We start from the raw sequence: 18328 nt of genomic DNA on the forward strand, positions 1-18328 counted from the left end.
ACTCGCGTGGCAACTGCAACGTCGGTGGGTGTCAGCAGCGGCGGCAACAACAATGGCTACACACGTTTATTGTATTTGACATTGTTTCAAAAGTTAAGTTGGCTGTGGCCACACATCAGCTCACAACTTGTGTGCATCTGTATATGTATGTTTGTGCTGTATCTGTGCATCTTTGTGTGTGTGTGTGTGTGCGTGTTTGAGGAATGAAATCATAAATCTGGAATTGCAATTGTAATCATGTTTTGCCCCAACGAGAGGCCGAGTGGCCGAGAGGTCGACACTAAATAGTTGCATCTGCCAAAAAGGATTAAAAACGACATTTCACATATTTCATCCTCGAAATTTGCTCCAATCGAGTGAAGTGGAGTGGAGCAGCAGGCTATACTCCACAAATCCGTTTACATCGTCAATCCTTATTTTTATGAACAAAATTTTACTTTGAAATTAACACACGCTCTGCACTGTAGTACAATGGCTCTCAAGAAGAATGTAAAGACCAGGGTGATGCCCAAAAAGAAAGCAAAGACAGCCCCAGTGTCCAAGAAGAAGTCCCAAAAGGTTTCAAAGTCAAGCTCCAAGCAGCAGAGCCAGCTTAAGACTCTGTTCAGAGCTTCAAATTTTAAGACCACGCCCCAAAGCAATCCTGTCAAGCGTCGGGCGCCGGTGCCGCCCAACCAGCGCGTGTGGCGCAAGACGATCGTCCGCACCAAGCCGAAGAAGGAGGCCAAGCTGCCAAGACTCTTTCGAGCGGACCGTCGCACCGGCCTGCCCCTCGACTACGAGCGCACAGTGGAGCACGTGATGAACTATGTGAATCCCTATATCGGCAGCAGGCGGCGACGCACTCCTGAGGAGGAGCTGGAGGAAGTTATGGCCAATATGTTCGTGCAGTTGGTTCAGCACGGACCTGATCATCAGGATCCCTGCGAAATAACCCAAAAACTGTGCTCGATGCTGCAGAATGCCAGAAAAGACAAAGGCCACTGCAATGGCAAGTGCGACTGCCAGATGTGGAAGTGCACCAATAATGGTCGTAATGAAGGGCTCAAGCAGAACGCAGCTCTAAGCGATTTCTACAGCGCCTGGTGAGTGCCTGCAAACGGGATATTCGAGGATTATATTACATTATTCTTCCACAGCAAACGAGGACCCGCGCGGACCGGCAGCCCCTTGGGTCCCACCCGGAAGAGCAGATTCAACTACAACCAACTGAAAATTAAGAGCACCTAGAGCACCTTTTTCCTGTCCTTTGGCCATGTCATAAATTGCAATTAGAGATGTTTTTATTAAGTCAAAGGGTCTCCTTGATTGATCAATCAATAGCAATCAATGGCTTGACTCACCGGTAAATTAATCGAGTTATGGCATTGGAAAACTTGAAAGACAAATGTCGGTAAATAAACATCTTTTATCCCGCATCCCGCAGCCCGCCGCATATATGTACAAGTATGCATTCTCGTATTTCGGTGTTGCAACTTCATCATTTGTGTGGCCTCAAATGCAAATACATGCAACATTGATTCGGCAGATGCAGAGCTATGCCTCAAATTAAATTTGGAATTTCTGTGGCATGAATGCAACAATTTTTGGCATTTTGCGTCGCCCTTTCTCTCTCTCTCTTAAAACTAACAACTGCCTGCTGTAAATAAATTGGGATTCGGATGCGGATTCGTATTCGCACAAAGTGCAATGTCGAATGTTCAGTTAGGGTCACTCGACTCATATCTATGAATTTATTTGCCGCTCGCAGTGCAAAAATGAAATGAGATTTATGGCTATGCCTGGCCCATACCCCCTGACCCCTGCTTGCCGTCTGGTTGTGTGTGTGGGTCTGAAATCCTCTGCTGCAGAGCGCACCTCAACTCTGGCAATTACCGCTGCAGACAAAGGCACTCGAATGCATTTAACAAATTGAATATGGGCTCTCGTTCTCTTTAGGTCTTCTTCAGCAAAAGGGCTTTGCCATTGGCATGTCCTTTGCCCGAAACACGGCAAATACGCAATCAGTGGCCAAATCTTTTAATTAAGAAGTTTGCCTACCTCTCTTTTCCCTTTTCCCCCAAAGACGGCACGAAGTGAAAGCCGACAGCTTTGCGAGCGACAAACTTCGCTCTTCGAAGGTGGAGGAGAGCTTCCTTCTGCCTGCTCTCTGCTGCCTGCTGCCTGCTCCTCCTGCAATAATAAAATTCACGCTAAACTTAACTAATTTCGCGAAAACTCGATTGAACGTAAATAAAACCCAAATGAAAATTTCACAGCAAAACGCCTTTCTCTCCAGCCATTCCCTGCTGCTTTCCCTGCTCCTTTCGTTCCTTTTTTTGCTACCTTTGACGGGCAGCATTAAACTGAATTCAGCTCAAAATCAATGTGCGTTCGCGAATAATTCATAAAGGAGGAAAAAATAATATCAGTCGAGCGTGCTAACAACCTCACCGCCTTTCCGCTTTCGCCTCTCTGTCCTTACTCTCTGCGTTCATCCAGATGGCAGGTGTGTGTGTGGTGGGACACAAGCAAATGAAATGAATCCTTCGGATGTCGCCTTTAGTTATTGATGAGGCTGTGCGTGTGCGTGTGCGTGTGCAGGTGCGGGTGCGGGTGCGTGGCGTATTTTTGCTGCGTATACGTAATATGCAATCAATTTCCGCACAAAGAAATCTGTGGCGGCTCTGTATGCAGATTGTATGAAGGGATTGATTTTGCAGGCCTCTCCCTGCCTAGAGGTTCGACCCGCTCCTGGTGTCTGCTGATCGAGAGGCAATCTCTCGGCATGGTGGTGCCAAAATCCCGGGCCACGCCCATTAGTTACATGCTGCGAATTATGGTAAAGTGTTTGTCCAATGCCCCGTGCCACGAGCCACTGCCTCATGCCCCATGCGCCATACCACGCGCCTCTTTCACTCTCCAGTGGGGCTGCTCATTGGGCGCGACAGCTAAAAAGCCAGCTACGACGCATTGATGTCAATGATGGCGACAAGTGCACTCCGCTTCCGCATCCGCGTCCGCATTGTGCCACTGTCAGGCAGGAATCGATCGAGTGGATGGAGCGGGAGCGGGAGGAGGCACTATTGGCTGGTTTCACTGGGCTATGGTGCTATGGGGCTGTGTGACTGTGGGGCCACTTGAGCTGAGTCCCCAAGTTGACAGACAGCTCGCAACGAGCGCGCATTTAACATTGTCTGAACGAGGGCCATTGTGGAGCACTTTGCTCGAAGAGTAGAGCAGCGGCATTGCCAATATATGTATTTGCCACCGCTGCTACGCCTCTATAGCGTCCTCTATAGCCCAGATCGGGGGACGGGCCAGAAGTCTTGTGCGTGCAGAAAGTCGGTTAAGCGCCTGGTAAATACGCCAAGTAGCCAATAGCCCCATGCTCAGTCCCCCTGCCCCGCCCCATCCTCGTCCAGAGCTGGCAACAGCTTTGTGTGCACTAATTTGAAGGGGGCCGCTCCATTTGAGAGTGGATACATTCACTTTAGCATAATTTGATGCGTTTTTAAAAGCAATTCCACGCCGTTTTGCGCAATAAATTTGCCGGAACATTGCAGACCAGAAAAGACCAGAGCGAGAGCCCGAGAGCCGTGCCGTGGATGCTGACATCCTCGAGGAAACGTACCCCTCAATTGACCAACGGCTGCTTGGGCAATGGGCAACGGGAAATGGGTAAAGCAAACGCTTGGCCTGGATGCCTGACGCCGGATGCTGGAACATGCTGCAAATCATCATAATCATAACCAGGAGCGGGTGGGAGGCGGCATCAAGACGACGATGGGGTAAATATTCAAGTGGCTAATTATGAGGATGCTCTTCTGCTGCTGGGGCCCTCCATTGGGCTTTGGGTCTCGGACAACTTAAAAATGTATAATTTAATTCTGTGGAAAATAATGTTGCGCGTGGGTGCTGAATATTCATGGCTAATTTATCAGTTGTCCCTCTGCCCGTCGGTCAGTGCTCGCTCGCTCCGAATTAGCATTAGCATAGGAAGAGCTAATTGGCATAAATACCCAATCCGCATGAGGCGTGGGATGACCCTATGGACGTACTCTTCCTGGGATATTCCCTTTCGTCTTACTCGTTTCAATCCCCAATCCTCAATCACATCAAATGCTCACACCTCGCGCGAGTCCTCTGATCCTCTCTGAGGCGGCTCTGTGTGCTTACAACACTCCGCACTCAAAGTAGAGCTTGTTTATCTTTGGCGAATGTGTGTCCACTTGAAGCTTAGCAGAAATGTCGAAAAAGAATCGTGTTTACTCGGCGAATGAGCACTACTCATTCTCATTGAGAAGACCCATCTACCCGCCCATCTCCATTTCTATACTGTATCCTGTGTCTGTATCCCCCTAGCGAAACGCGCTATTTGCACTCGAATCTCTGTATTGGGCGGGTTCTCAAGGGTCGCCTAGAGAATGTGGGGGCAGCACTGGAGAATGGGGCAGCGGAAGTCTTGTTTCACCAACGCCTTTGCCTTGAAACACACATTGTCGCGAGTGCAATCATTGCAGCGGAAATAAAAACTTAATTTTTGGCCCTCATACACTTTGGAATTACTATGTAGTGCAGTGTTGGGATGTGAGAGAATTCCTGCAGTTCCTGCGGCCCTTGAGAGCGAGTCTTTTACGATGCGCTACTCTCGCACTGTAGCATTGTAGGGAGCGCGCTGTGATTTTAATATTGAACTCATAAAAATTCTAGGAGATTCTCTCGCTGTCTCTCAGGCACTTGATATCTGCTAATCTGTGCCACGATTCCTGGTCTCTAGCCAGGAGGCAGTCCACCCCAGTCTGTTTTCCTTCCTCTCAAGAAGAATGGTCAACGGCAGATACGGCGGTGACTCCTCGAGCGTTTGTCGATGGGGGGTTCCTGCGTGGTAGCCGTGTGGCTAAATAAACAAACTAGCAGCCATCGTACCGTCGTTACCGTGTCATCAGCATTCAGCAGCTGCTCATCGTGTGGCCTGTGGCATTGTCCTCCTGTTGCTCTCCACACTCTATACTCCCTATACACTTGCCCCATCCGTTTGATTGCTATTGTTGCTGTTGCTGTTGCTGTTGTCGTGCAACAATATTGAGATATCGTCTCAAGTGTAAATTGTTATTGACACTTTGCGTAGCGAGCGCTTCAGTTCGGATGAGACGAGACCCCCGGACAGCAGAAATATCATCAATGCCAGTGCCACTGCCACTGCCTCACAGTGCTCCGTGTCCACCCCATCCATCCCGTACTTCTTTCGCGTGGTTATTTCTCCATTGCTCTGTTGCTTGTTTACTGGGAGGAGGTTTTGTTTGCTTTGTGCATTTGAGCAGCGACAAACAGAGCAGCTGTCTAACAGTTTTTTTATCAGGCATCATCTCGAACGCTGACGCGGACTGTGAAGTTTTTAATTAAACTGTGAAATTTGTTTTCTCCGACTCTATAACTGTGCGAACGGCCTGCGAGTGCAGTTAATTAAAGTTGAGACTGAGCTGGGCACTGGAGAGCGGGCTCTACACTGCACCCTGTTGCTCAGGAATCTCCTCCCCGAACTAAGCCTTTGCCATCAGTGGAAAACCTGATGTCAGAAAGGGTGAGTAGGGTTTTGTTGCCACAGTTGGACAGGGGGACAAAAACAGGGGAAAAATATGGAAAATACTCGGAAAACACTTGTGCTGGTCGCCCAACCCCTGACCCACATCTTTATAAGTCAATTGTATATTCAAGAGTCGGAAAACGAAGATGATTGAATGGAACATCATCAGCGGAGAGCGGACCCTTCTGGCTGGTTTGTCCCCCGTGTTGTGTTCCTGTCGCCCCCTCTCTCTCTCTGTCTCTCTCTCTCTGCAGACAAGAGACTTATGGCAGACTTTTGCGAAACTCGCAATAAAGTGAATCGTTTCCTTGAGCTCATTTCAATATTCTGTTTAAGCATTTTATAATATTATCATTGTGCTTTTTATATTAAATTCCGAGGAACGACAGAACACACGACGCACGACTCACGGCCAGCGGCAGATTCATTTTTTATGTACTCGCAGAAGAGCAGCATCCTTGGCGGATGACGATGCGTCCTGCCAGAGGAATACGAGCACGAGTATATGTTAATAAAGTGCGTAAACTCGACCAAAATATGTACATTGGATGAGGATAAGGATGAGGCGGAGGCCGATGCTGATGCTGATGCCGATGCCGAGGCCTCAGCCTTTCCTTTCCGTTTCTCTGAAAATTGTGTACGCCATAAACCAAACACACGTACGAGTGCCGTCCGTGCATGCGATTGAGTCGTAGCACGGCCATAAACAGCGCCACCGAATGACAAGAAAATCATATAAAACCCGTCCGTTGCGGCTCCCGGCGGCAGCCGTAAAGTGCAACGCATCCGCAAAATAAAGAAATATGGAGTCAATAAAGGCCTTTCCTTACTTCACTCTCATTCCGATAACGAGGCTCGGAGATTGCAATTTTCGTAACATCTGGAATCCCTTAACGGAATGCTCACTCTCCCAAAAGGTAGATGGAGCTCTTTTATAGATCTTAGAACTCACACCTCGATAATCCCCTCCACTAGAACATCTGCGAACCATCCCTCATTGTAAACTAAACCTTAAACCATTTCCAATCCAGCAACTTTCTATTAAGCATAATTTGTTTTCATTACACAAAAGTTGTGCGGAAAACTTTCTCTGCTTTTCGGTTGGAGAGGCAGAGGCAGGCCCAGCTGCCCCTTTGGCCTCTCTTCGCCATCCGTTTTAGCATAAATTTAATTGGGCCTATAGAGTCGGTTGAAATTTATTTGCATGGGACAAGAGCAGGCGCAGGGGCAGGGGCAGGGGCAGGGGCAGGGGCATGCCTACACTCGCACCGAACAGCGACTGAATCATATAAAATCTGAAGCCAAAAATCAAAAAAATTACCCCCAGGATATTTTCGGTTTCTACCAGAAAAGGGGGCCTCAGTCCCAACATCAACATCTCCACAAAGCCATCCACAACCACAACAAACTTACAATCAAAGTTAAATGTAAAACTTTTGGCCAGGCCAGGCCAGAGTCGAGGCCGAAACCGAAGCCGAGGTCGAAGTGGAAGTCATTTTCATTACTGTCGCGGCGATTACTCAGCGAATGATTTGTGTTTGATCTTTGGGGGCACTTTAAAGGCCGCTGCTCCGTGGTTGGGATTGGGATTTGGATTGGCATTGGCTTTGGGCCTTGGTTTGGGGTTGGGGTTGGGGTTGGGGGTTTGTTAAACAAATGATTCGACATCGTGATTGGATGATTCCTCTGGTAACAGTTCATTGGGCCCAGACCTCGCAGAGCTACTGCTACTTCTACTTCGACTTCTAGTTCTCTAATGAACGATATCCTGTCAGATATCCTGTCGGGTAACTGGTAACGGGTCCATCCGCAAGTAGACGGAGGCGGAGGCTAATATGCAAAGGCTCTTCTTATCTGAAGTGTGACGTGGGTGATGCTGATGGGTGATGGTCAGAACAGTCAAAAACAAACCCGCACAAATCCGGAAAACGTGGCAATTGTGTTCGTCCCTCATGCCCACGTCTTGTACGAGTATATCCCTGACTGACTAGGGACATTGTCTTCGTAGTCGTACTGTCGTTGTAGTGGGTATCCTTGCCAAAATACAAATATTCGTTTGTATATAAACTGTGAAGGTCGTTTCATGAGCTAAACCGCAGCGGCGATCCCCTCCGTCCCGGTCTACTCCTGGAGCCAGCCAAGCGTAGAGTCTCCTGACCAGGCGCCCAAACTCGAACCCCCATCCAGCCATTCCCATCCTGAGACCCATAGCCAGCTATTCATTTGGTTCGTTGTGCTTCATTCATTAGCTTGCTTTCCGTTTCCGCTTCATTCAATTCTCGTGATGCCTTTGCCGCCGGTTGCCACCGCTTCCACTGACTTAATGCCATCGACATCGACTTCGACATCGACCCCGAATCCGTAACCGTTACCGTAACCGTAACCGTGGTCTGTATCCTGCGTTAAATGTTCTACTACGTTTTTGTTCTCTGCTCTCTCTCTCTCTTTCTCTCTCTATCACTCTCTCTCTCTTTCTTTCTCAGACTCTGACTCCGGCTGGATGTTTATTTCTATGCGGCAATTTTCGACTGAACACGCCCCTCGACCTCCCCACAGCTCCATCTTCAGCTTCGGCTCCGGCTCCGGCTTCAAGTCCGCTGTTCCCTCGACCGACTCTCTGTTTCGCAATTCATTTTCAATTTATCTTGCCTAATATCGACATGCTTTTAGGTATCGCTTGGCTCCAAGGCTCCTTCGCTGGATCCCAACTGGAGCTCAACTCTGGCTGACACGCGGACGAGCGGACGCAACCAAGGAAAGGAGACACCCGACAGCCCGTCGCACTTCGCAGTTCTGCGTGTGTTTGTGAGTGTGCGTCCGGGTCGTGTTGCCGCTTGATTGTGGGGCATTTCGTGAAGCTTAGCTGCCATTTTACTTCTTGGCTTATCGACTTTTATTTGCGCATTATTTCAGAATTAATAATTCAATTTCAAGATGCCGAAAAGTGGAGCAGTAGCACCAGACAGGAGGCCCTGCGCTCGAAAGTTTTCAATTTGGGTTTGGAGCTATCCCCACTCCATCGCTTCCTCACTCGTAGCGTCTGCTCCATAGACTGTGACCCGCATTTCAGAAGCCAAATTTCAAATTCCGATTGATTCATTTGTGTGTCAACTGCACTACAGAACGACCATTTGCTAGTTCTCATTGTGGACGTTGTAAATCTTTTGTTGCACTTGCGTCGCCCTCGCTCGACATCGCTCTCTTTGCTTGCCTCGTGCCTCGAGTGAGTGCTGGTGCTAGTGCTGGTGCTGCTGTGTGTTCTCTCACTTTGTATTAACAATTCCGGGCAAAGTGCTCCTCCAGCTCTGCCCACTTTCATCTATTTTAATAAAGTTAAAAGCCACCCGAAAGACCCAACAAGAGCTCTGGCCGGGCTGCCGGGCTGCCGGGCTGCCATGCTGCTTGACACATTGCCAGACGCCACTGTTGCTGGAAGGATTCAAAAATTTAAAACAGTTTTCGTTTGTATGTATTTATCAGTTTAGTATATTAGTGACTCGCTTGGGTCTGCCTTTGCTTCTGCTTTTTCTTGTGCTCGTGCTGCTCCTTTCGCTGCCCAAAATCGTTGCTTAAAGCGAGAGAAAGGGAAAGCACACACACACACACACACACAGACATATACACTCATTCATAAACATGCGCGGTCCTGCATCCTTCTGCTTTGTCAGCCAGTTCAGTTTTCAGTTTTTCCAGTTGCACTTTTCCCTGGCTCTAGTTCACACTCCCCCCTCCCAATAGTAAACTGCGACCATCCCCCACTTCGTTGCCAACACATCGGTCTGGCAAGTGGAAAGTGCTTACATTTTTCTGGCAGCGGAAATGCATATTGCTTCCGGCCTTTTATTCATTTCCCCTTTGCATTTTTTGCCTCTGCCGCTGCCTCTGCTTGGCGTTGGCCAACTATTCCTTCCTATTCGCAAAGCCTTGCGATCCTGGAGTTCTGTTTCGGGAATCAGATTGGGCTTGGCTTCTGGTCTGGTGTTTTCTGTTCAGGTTGGGAGCTAGCATCAGCCCCCCGCGTCGAGGGGCTCTTTACAAATTTTATGCTGCGGTCATGCCAAAATGCATTGTAAATGGAAGAAATGCGAGCGAGTATGCGAGTGTGTCTGGCTCTCAGTGTAAATAAGTTTTGAGTTTGTCTTTCGCATACGCTACTCTACCCTTTACCCTTTATGCCCTTCATTCCACTATCTTCACTTCTCTCCCCTCTCTCTACTCTAGGGGGCAGTGCAAAGAATCAGCAGCAAAAACTGCAGATTGTTATGGCTGTCAGGGCCCTCCACACTGAGGAAAAAGCAACCAAAAAACCCACTCTTACATCAGACCTTAGGCTCCTCAACTTTCTTTAAGCTTTCAGTCATCAGTATTTTCTGTATTTCAGTGGAAGATTTAAATGGAAAATCAGACTCCAGAAGCCACCCGAAATGATGAATACATTTCCCTTGTGGATTCAGATAGCTTTTTCCAGTGCAAGAGCTGGTTCGGTGCCAAATTTCACACACAGATACTGAACGGTTTCTCTCCTTTTCTTCCTTTTTTTTTTTCGAATTCTTTCTTTATTTTTCCCTTTCCCCGACTGCTGCTGCTGCTGATGATGTTTTTGTCGTTACGCTTTGTGTGTCCTTGTCGTTGCTACGTTGCTACGATGCTTGTGCTGGTGCTGGTGCTGGTGCTGGTGCTGGTCCTGGAGCTGGTGGCGGTGCTGCTTCTGCTGGATCTGATGTGTTTTTGCAGGATGAGGCGGATGATGGCTGATGGTGGATGGTCGATGGTGGCAAAGGGTCAGCCGAGTCGAGCACTGCAAGAGGGTATCGCTGGCTCGTAGCTAGTGCTCGTCCTGTGGCCATCATCGAGAGTGCTACACTAGAATTAATCTTTGTCAAATGGCGTTGCTTTTGAGTTGCTCTTGCCAGAGACAGAACCGACAGAGGGCCACAGCCAGAGCCAGAGCCAGAGCCACAGCCAGAGCATACAACATACAACATACCAATTGAGATACATTGACTGTGGGGCTGCGTGCGAATCGAACAACCAATACGAGAAGAGTACGTGCACTATCTGCGATCAGGTTGGACAAGCCTAAGCCGGCAGTTTCGTATGGGCCTGCTAAGAGTACGTATACAATGAGTAGGCCAAAGGCTTGTCCATGGCCCATGGCCCTGTGGTCCTGTGTGCTCCCCTCATATGCATAACGTTCTCTCTGAAATTCGCCCTTGCAGGCCCGGCAAACAAATTTGCAAGCAAAGTGCTCCTCCTCGTGCACATTGGCACATTTTTAATACACTGGCGCCCCAGCGGCATGGCATCCTGGTCTGATGTGGTCTGTTCTGGTCTGGCATTTCCTTTCTTTCCTTTCCTTTCCTTTCCTTTCCTTTCCCTTCCCTTCCCTTCCTTTCCTCTCTTTTCATTTCGCCATCAGAATGTGAGTGTATGGGCGTGAGGCATGCCCTAAACTCTAATCTCGTTCTGCACACAGACTCGCTCGCTCGCTCGCAGTGGCAGTGCCGGTGGCAGTAGCCCTCGCAGTAACACGTGTCTGGTAGTTTTCAAGTGCTTGCAGCTTGATTTGATGTAATTTATTGAAAATTTATACAAATTTGTGCTTGTCTTTGCACAATAGCGTCCCGTCCCGTCCCGTCCCGTCCCGTCCCTATCCTTCGTCTCAGCTTCAGCTCCTACTTCGTTTCTCGGCCCACTGGCCGATGGCCCATGGCTCTGCTCCGACTTCGTCTGCACTCGTTTGTACTCTGTTATTGGCAAAAACTCAGAGTCTTCTACATGTGGGTCACGTAGCCATGTGACTTATACGAAATGCAAATGAAATAGTATATTCACAGAGCAGAAGGAGAGTCAGAGGGTCCCAGAGTCAGAGACTGAGGAGAGGGTGGATCCTGTGTATCACGGATAGAAGTGGCAAACTGCCCATATTCGTTGTGTTTCTACACCCTGCCCCCTGCCCCTTGTCCACATCCGTGTCCGTGTCCGCGTCCGTGTCGCTGTCCGTGTCCGTGGACACTTTGTGTGCCATGGCCATAGAATTCCAAATCCATGCCAGCAGCTGTAATAGAATTGGTTTTGTTCCCTCCTCTCTCTGGCAAGTATTCTGCTCCTTGCATAAGATAAATGTGCGAATTTGCGCCAAGTGAAAGTGTTTTTGATAAATGTGCAAAAGATTCCAATCGTAAATCGTGGAATCGAAGGCCATTGGCCATCCACATCCACAGCCCCGACATGCTGTGATCTTCGGTTAATTCCACAACATGGAGCCTTTCAAGGGGAGCAGCCTTTAGGAATAACCTGCCATCAACTGAAGAATATAAAAAAACTATGAGTGTTTCCTGCGATAGCTGCTGCTGATTCCATGAGGCTACAACGGACCAGCGACTTTCCATTGTTCAGTGGTGCGGCGGGCGGCGTTTGATATTTCTGCCACATCCACATTTGTCCATCGGTCGGTCCGTCCGTCCGTCCAGCATCTTCGAACGCCGGACTTTGGACTATGGAGTACCCGCCTGCCTGCCTGGCTGCCTGGCTGCCTGGCTGCCTGCCTGCTTTATGATTTCATTTGATTGTTTTGTTGTTGGTGTTACTTTGTTGACCGCCCAGCCCTTCTCCGGACTGTCTGCAACTTTGCTGATTTCATTGCTTGATTTCCTTTTCTTTTCCTACCGCGATACCCTTCCAAGGGCCACAGTCGCTACGGCTGCCAGGCATTTCGGAGCAGCATCCAGCACCAAAAATGCACTTGCAAGAGTATTCGAGCAGGGACTCTCCTTCGACATTTTTGTGGCTTTTTCTTTCTTTATTTTCCATTTCAATTTCGTTAAGTTTTCGCTTCTGGTGTCTGTCTTGGCGTTTTCTTCGCGCTTCGCCCCCTTCTATGGCAGAGATACGTGTGGGTTTACGTTCGGACTCCATAATAGAATTATTTGTATCAAATTGTGGCGCAACCAAAAAATGAAATGAAATGAAATGAAAGTGGAGCAGAGGCAAGTGGACTGCCAGCCCCTCTAAGACCAACACCAACGCAATCGCGAACACTAACACAATTGCAAAACTTGCACAAAGGCATTTTTATTTTCATTCGCCTATGCCGCCCAGAAAGCGCTCCAAATTGAATTAAAAGTTGGATATTTTTTGCCGTCTTTTCCCGGTTTCCCCACTTCCTGGCGCTTGCTGGTGCAGTGCCGCCTGTGCTGCTGCTACTTCTGCTTCTGCTTCCTTGTTGCTCGCTTTCAGAGCCGGAGCTTATCTGGGCCGCAAACATTTCGGCTTTCATTGGTAAAAAGTGTTGAGCTGTGAAAGTTTGTTCTTTGCCAGAGCGAAAGTAATTTCTGCAGACTGCAAACCTTGGGAGGAGTACTGCAGCCATGACAAATGAAATGAACCCGTCTGCTCCTCCATGGCGCGCGCTGGGTCACCGGTCTCACAAATCCATATCTGGAGCATAACGAAGCTCCCATTCGACTATTCGACGATTCGATTTTGGCATGCGAATGCAATCAGAATCTGGCCGCATTTCGTTGTTGCTGCTGCTGTTGATGCTGCTGCCTCCGTTATGACACGAGCTTTTGTGATCAATATGTTTTCGAGAGCACCTGCCTCGCCTTGCAATTTGTTAGCATCATCGATGCCCCCTGCTCCACCTGTCTGTCCTACTGATACTGCTGACAGTTGGGGGAGCCTCTAGTGAGTGTGTATATGTGTGTGTGAGTGGAGCTGCTGACAAAGACGAATGAGAGAAGTGCGACGTTCGCGCAATCAGCGGAGGGGCATAATCAAAAATGAAAATAAGCATTGCATACTTTGGTGGAACAGAACCCCCAACCGAAGGGAAACCCAAAGACTGAAGACCGGAGATATTTTTGCCACTTGCCACCCACTCCGACGTCTCCTCCCCACTCCATCCCACGCCTTCCCGATTGATTTATTGAGAGATTAATGCCAACGATTTCTTTTTACTGCTGGCGCTGTTAGTTTTTTACACTGCCATATTGGGGCCATGAAAGCGCTGTCATTTCAATGCGAGGCTCGGAGTCTTTGCCTCTGTGGCCTCCGTTGCCTCTGTGGCCCGGCCCTGCCGGTGCCTGTGCTTGTGCGTCTGGTTTGCGCTGCTCTGGTTTGCCCCCGAGGCGTGCACATGAGTTATTGGCTCCTCGATAGTGCAAACACTTACATATGCGGGTCTCCCGACTACCGACTACCGACTACCGACTCTTGACTCTGCTTTGTATTGCAGTTTGAAACATTCATAACTTTTAGTCACCGGAGGAGGGAGGGAGGGCTGCTTAATCAGCTCTGGGGCTCTTCGGGTTCGCATATAACGAAGTTATGCAAATTTCATCCCACTGTCGGCTTGAATCTCAATTTAGTGTGGCGGAGGAGGAGGTCCTCTGCAGCTCTGCTCCTTTGCTCGTTTGATGTTTGCTCAATTAACATGGGCGAGAGAGCGATGCACTCCCTCCTGGCACCATCTGAGCCTGCAAGTTCCTGTAACACTTAAGCGGATTATGAATGCGCCGTTTCGCCCTCGCACTCGCACCCGTAAGTTGTGATTTTTTAATAACTAAACTTTGGCAGCATCGCGCATCGAGCGCCTAGAGCCAAGATGTATCCCAGATCCTGACTGATTCGTAGGCTGCCAGCAGCTGCTCGACAATGGATCCGGCTCAGACAGTGGCAGGCAATGTCTCTGTCTATCTCCATGCTGCAGCCTCGCAGCCGTATCTGAACACTCTGCCCGCACCATAAACTTTTGTAGTTCTGTAGTTAGTGCTTTTCAAAAGTTTCACCAACTGCAGCCACAGACACACACTACACTTCGCGAAAGAAGACTGAGCTGTGGATTACGAATAAATTCAAGTGCCTGAGCCCACCGCACCGCACCGCCACGCACCTTTGCTCACCTCAGCGGAGAAAGAGTCCTTGTCTCACCGAACCGAACCACACACTTGGAAATGCTTAATTTGCTACCAAATATACATACATATATTCCCGCCTTCCAAGCAGAAGCGTCTTTGCCACTAACCAGAAATGAGCTTCGATGAGCCCAAATAGTTTCGTCTTTCACTTGAACTGTCGACAATCGGCTGTCGCTGCTCCTGCTTCGATGGAAGCTCCTGTCGTGCGGCTCCTGGCGCCTGGCGCCCTTCACTCGCTCGCTCGCTCGCTCGCTAAGTGCACTCTCAAGTGATGCTCCAATATGGTAACGCCACCGCAACGATGCCGCGTAACTTCATTAACGCTCCGCTCTGCTCTGCCTATCTGTCGATGCTACTCGACCTCGGCCTCGACCTCTTCATCTCTTTCCGCTCCTCATTTCGGGTGTTGCATTTCAGGCTCCGGCGCTAAATGCATTTCGGGAGGAGGTTCTAAGGATGCCTACGGGTAATACCCTTCGCCTTCCCTGCGCTACCTACCTAGCTCCCTGCCAGGCAAAGCAAAGTTTAATTAATTTTCCTGTGGCTTTTGGCTTTGGCTTCGGTTCTTAAGTGGTTCTTCTGCTTCTCTCGCGCCAGATGGTTCCTCTCTAGCTCTGGCCGCAAGTTTTATGTCTTTTGTCAAAATACTTGGGCTCGAATTTTCCAATTTTCGCACTTTCCTGCCCTGCTCATCTATCAGTGTGCCTGTCTGTGAAATGAGCTATGGAATGGACTGTGGTATGCTGTGGTGTCAAAAGTACTTTCAATTTTGTCGAGCTGTCATGGAGTGAAGAATCGCTAGTTCATTAACTGCTTTCCAGCCATGGGAGCCCGTGTTAATTGACCGCGTTGCATTTATCGGAGCTATTTTCGTGATTGTGCAGGAGTACCTACCACAAAATTACACAAATCAAACGCACAATCCGTACATTAATGCCCGAAAAAGATCAAATGTAGTGACATCATTTGTTTTTAGATTTGTGAACCGCAATGCAATCAATTGCAGTCGTAGCATCACAGCCATGCAGCAGATGACAGAGGGTCAGACGAGAGACAGCAGACCCCCGACCTCCTCCGGTTGGGATGGGTGACAATGACCACAATAAAGCATGTAAGTGGATTAAACTCAACCACTCATTAAATTACGAGTGAATGTGCTGCTATGAACTGGGGACCACAGACAACAACCGCAAAACATCCTTTGACTGACTGGAGAGACAGATACCCCCGCACGAGTACGAGTATTGATATATCCTAATAACATAAATTGTCAAACCGTTCAAGGGAGAGAGAGCGACGTGGCATGGCAGGGCATGGCATGGCAGCGGGAATAAAAGCCTGCCAAAGCGAATGAAGCTTACTCCGACCGAGAGAAAAGTCCCCTGATGCATGCCCCACGAGTGCGGACTGTACTGTTGTGTGAAAAATCAGCAAGTGAGTGGCTCGAACCACGGCAGTTCAGAAGAGCGTTCCAATAGACTGAATGGACATCTCGGCCATTAAGGCGATTGTAGCGTGGCCTGAAAAACTACAGAGTCAAGCATCAAGCAGCTTAAAGAACTAAAGAGCTAAAGAAAACAGAAAACAGAAAAGAGAATAGATTGGGGCCCAAGTATCCGTCGTCGCCTGATGTCAATGGAAAGAGAGATATCAGTTAACGGCGCACCGCAAGAAAGAATCGGCAATAAGAGTGGCTATCAGAAAAACCCACAAGCGCACAGCGGACTGCCATGGGGGGTTGGTGGAGGGGGCTGGAGTCCACATTTAGGACTGCACCGCGGGTGGCATATCGATTTTAGTTTGCTCTGGTGGCCTCCTCGCTCCTGCCCATGTTGTTTACCTTGGCTATTTGCTTTGACCTGTTGTGCTTCGAAGCTCGCTCCATGAATACACTGTTCTTCGTTCCCCTCGCTCCAATGAGTAGGAGCGGGTGGAAACTCGTCTCTTAGGGGCAGGGGTACCTCCAGAGCTTGTCGCTTCAATTAAAAGTGGAAATACAAATTCCAGACACTCCGATACTTGGCCAGTGTGCAGGATATCTGCGATATACAACTGCAAAGGGCAGGACATATGTACATATGTACATAGGTTGTACATAGGAGTGCATGCAAAGAAGCAGCCAAATTAATTATCAGAGCTCCCTAATTGCCCCGTTGTTCGCTGCACCAAAAGCCGCAGCACCAGCAACGTAATAAAAACTATCTACGACCACCAGCTCGTGGCTAAGTAGGAAGCGCGGCGAACCTATTGCAGCTTCCAGGTCAGGTCCTGGGAAAAGGCTGTGTGTGTGGAATACAGGATGGGGGTATACTCAGGTTAAGGCCGTGCGAGCATGGCCCATGCCCGGCGCTGCAGTAGAGCTGACACGGTGACCTAAAGGCGACAACAGCCGCATGCAGAACGAGGAAGAAGAGGCAGAAGAGGCAGGGGCACAGCCCCAACGACGACACAATGAAAACCAACAAACAACACACAGAAATTGTGAGCTTTATGCCATTCGCTGCTGCTTCTGAAAAAGTAGGAGCCCGAGAAGCCGTGCTAATAAACAATGGGCGACCGCAGCGGAGAAATGGGTTCGGCTGGGGGCTGGTCAGGATATGGAGCGGCACAGGGAATGAAGGGAGCTGAAGTGGCAAGTGGCAGACGCATCTGAGACTGCTCCTGCTACTACTAGATGTTTTTAGCTGTTTTACGCTTTTAGGGCAATTTGGGGACAACGTGTCGTATGCGTATGCGTGAGCGTGTCCGTGTCCGTGTCGGTAGCTGTGTCTGTGTCCGTGTCCGTGTCCACGATGCTTTTGCAGGTGTCAAGTGCCAAGTGTGTAGTTTACCGCAAAGTGCTGCCCTCCATGAGCATGTGTGCGTGTGTATCGTCCATGTTTTTTAGTTTTCATAACCAAAAGCAGTAAAGAAAAAAACGACAAAGAATATTTTCCGTTCGAAAGCCACTGCGGCAGCCATAATGGCAGCTAGCTACCATATACAGACGCAAAGAGAGAGAGAGAGAGAGAGAGGGAGAGTGTACGCGGCCTTAAATTGTTCAATTCTAAGGCTTCGCAGCAGCATTTACGAGCGACAACAAACAACGGAGGAGCTGCCGGCACAAAAGAGGTCGTTAAATGCCGCTCCCTCCATATATTGTTTGCCTTTGCCCGCACCAAAGAAGGGTCTCCCTTCCTCCGAGAAGACCTCCTTCGAACTTCAGAACGGAGAGAAAGTTTCCCTTTGAATTAAAGCCTCATCAGAGGCTGACACAGGGGCAGAGGCAGAGCAGAGGCGTATCTTTTAAAGATGAGTCCCAGAGTCCCCTCTGGCTTTAACTTCGAAATAGTAATCTGCGCTAAATAGACTTCCTTCCTTCCGTCTGACTGTCGGTCTGTGGGAGAAGGCTCTCATGCTCGTAAGCCAACAAATTAATTAGTTTTCAACACTCGAGTTACTTTAAATGGCAATTCGTGTAATTAATTTCGCACACATTGACAGCCGGCACAAGCCTTGTGCATGCACAAGGACGAACGCAAGTGCAAAGCAAATCTAAATCATCAGAAGAAGCAGCAGAAACAGCAGCAGCAGCCCTCAAGTAATCGGAAGTGTTCGTTTGGTATGTTAAAACCAAAAGACCTGTGCAGGTCAGGGGCCATAGCCATAGACACAGCTACAGCCACATATTCAGGACACAGGATACAGACGGAGATGGAGACGGAGACCCGTCCAAAGGAAGCAATTTTCTTGGTGAATGCGTTTGCACAAAGCGAAGATATTGCAAATACGACAGATACGACGAGTGTATAGTACGAGTGCACAACTTCAAGTGTGGCAGAGGAGAGGGGATGGATATATT

The 18328-nt window shown here is 48.9% G+C and overlaps 1 protein-coding gene across 1 annotated transcript; it reads left to right on the forward strand.

Moving 5' to 3' along the window:
- The first annotated feature begins 418 nt into the window (after positions 1 to 418).
- Positions 419 to 1296, forward strand: LOC6595586. Its single transcript, XM_026988825.1, has 2 exons — positions 419 to 1085; positions 1140 to 1296. Exons 1-2 carry the CDS (start codon positions 472 to 474, stop codon positions 1228 to 1230), a joined length of 705 nt encoding a protein of 234 aa, XP_026844626.1. The 5' UTR covers positions 419 to 471; the 3' UTR covers positions 1231 to 1296.
- The last annotated feature ends 17032 nt before the right edge of the window (positions 1297 to 18328 follow it).

Source organism: Drosophila persimilis, unplaced genomic scaffold (genome assembly GCF_003286085.1).
Source record: "Drosophila persimilis strain 14011-0111.01,24,50 unplaced genomic scaffold, DperRS2 tig00000191-arrow-pilon, whole genome shotgun sequence".
Taxonomy (NCBI): domain Eukaryota; kingdom Metazoa; phylum Arthropoda; class Insecta; order Diptera; family Drosophilidae; genus Drosophila; species Drosophila persimilis.

Excerpts from the sequence above, each read along its gene's own strand:
- LOC6595586 (XM_026988825.1), top strand. The coding sequence starts at position 472 with ATGGCTCTCAAGAAGAATGTAAAGACCAGGGTGATGCCCAAAAAGAAA. Across the intron at positions 1,086-1,139 it reads AGCGATTTCTACAGCGCCTG|CAAACGAGGACCCGCGCGGA; the intron begins GTGAGTGCCTGC and ends ATTCTTCCACAG.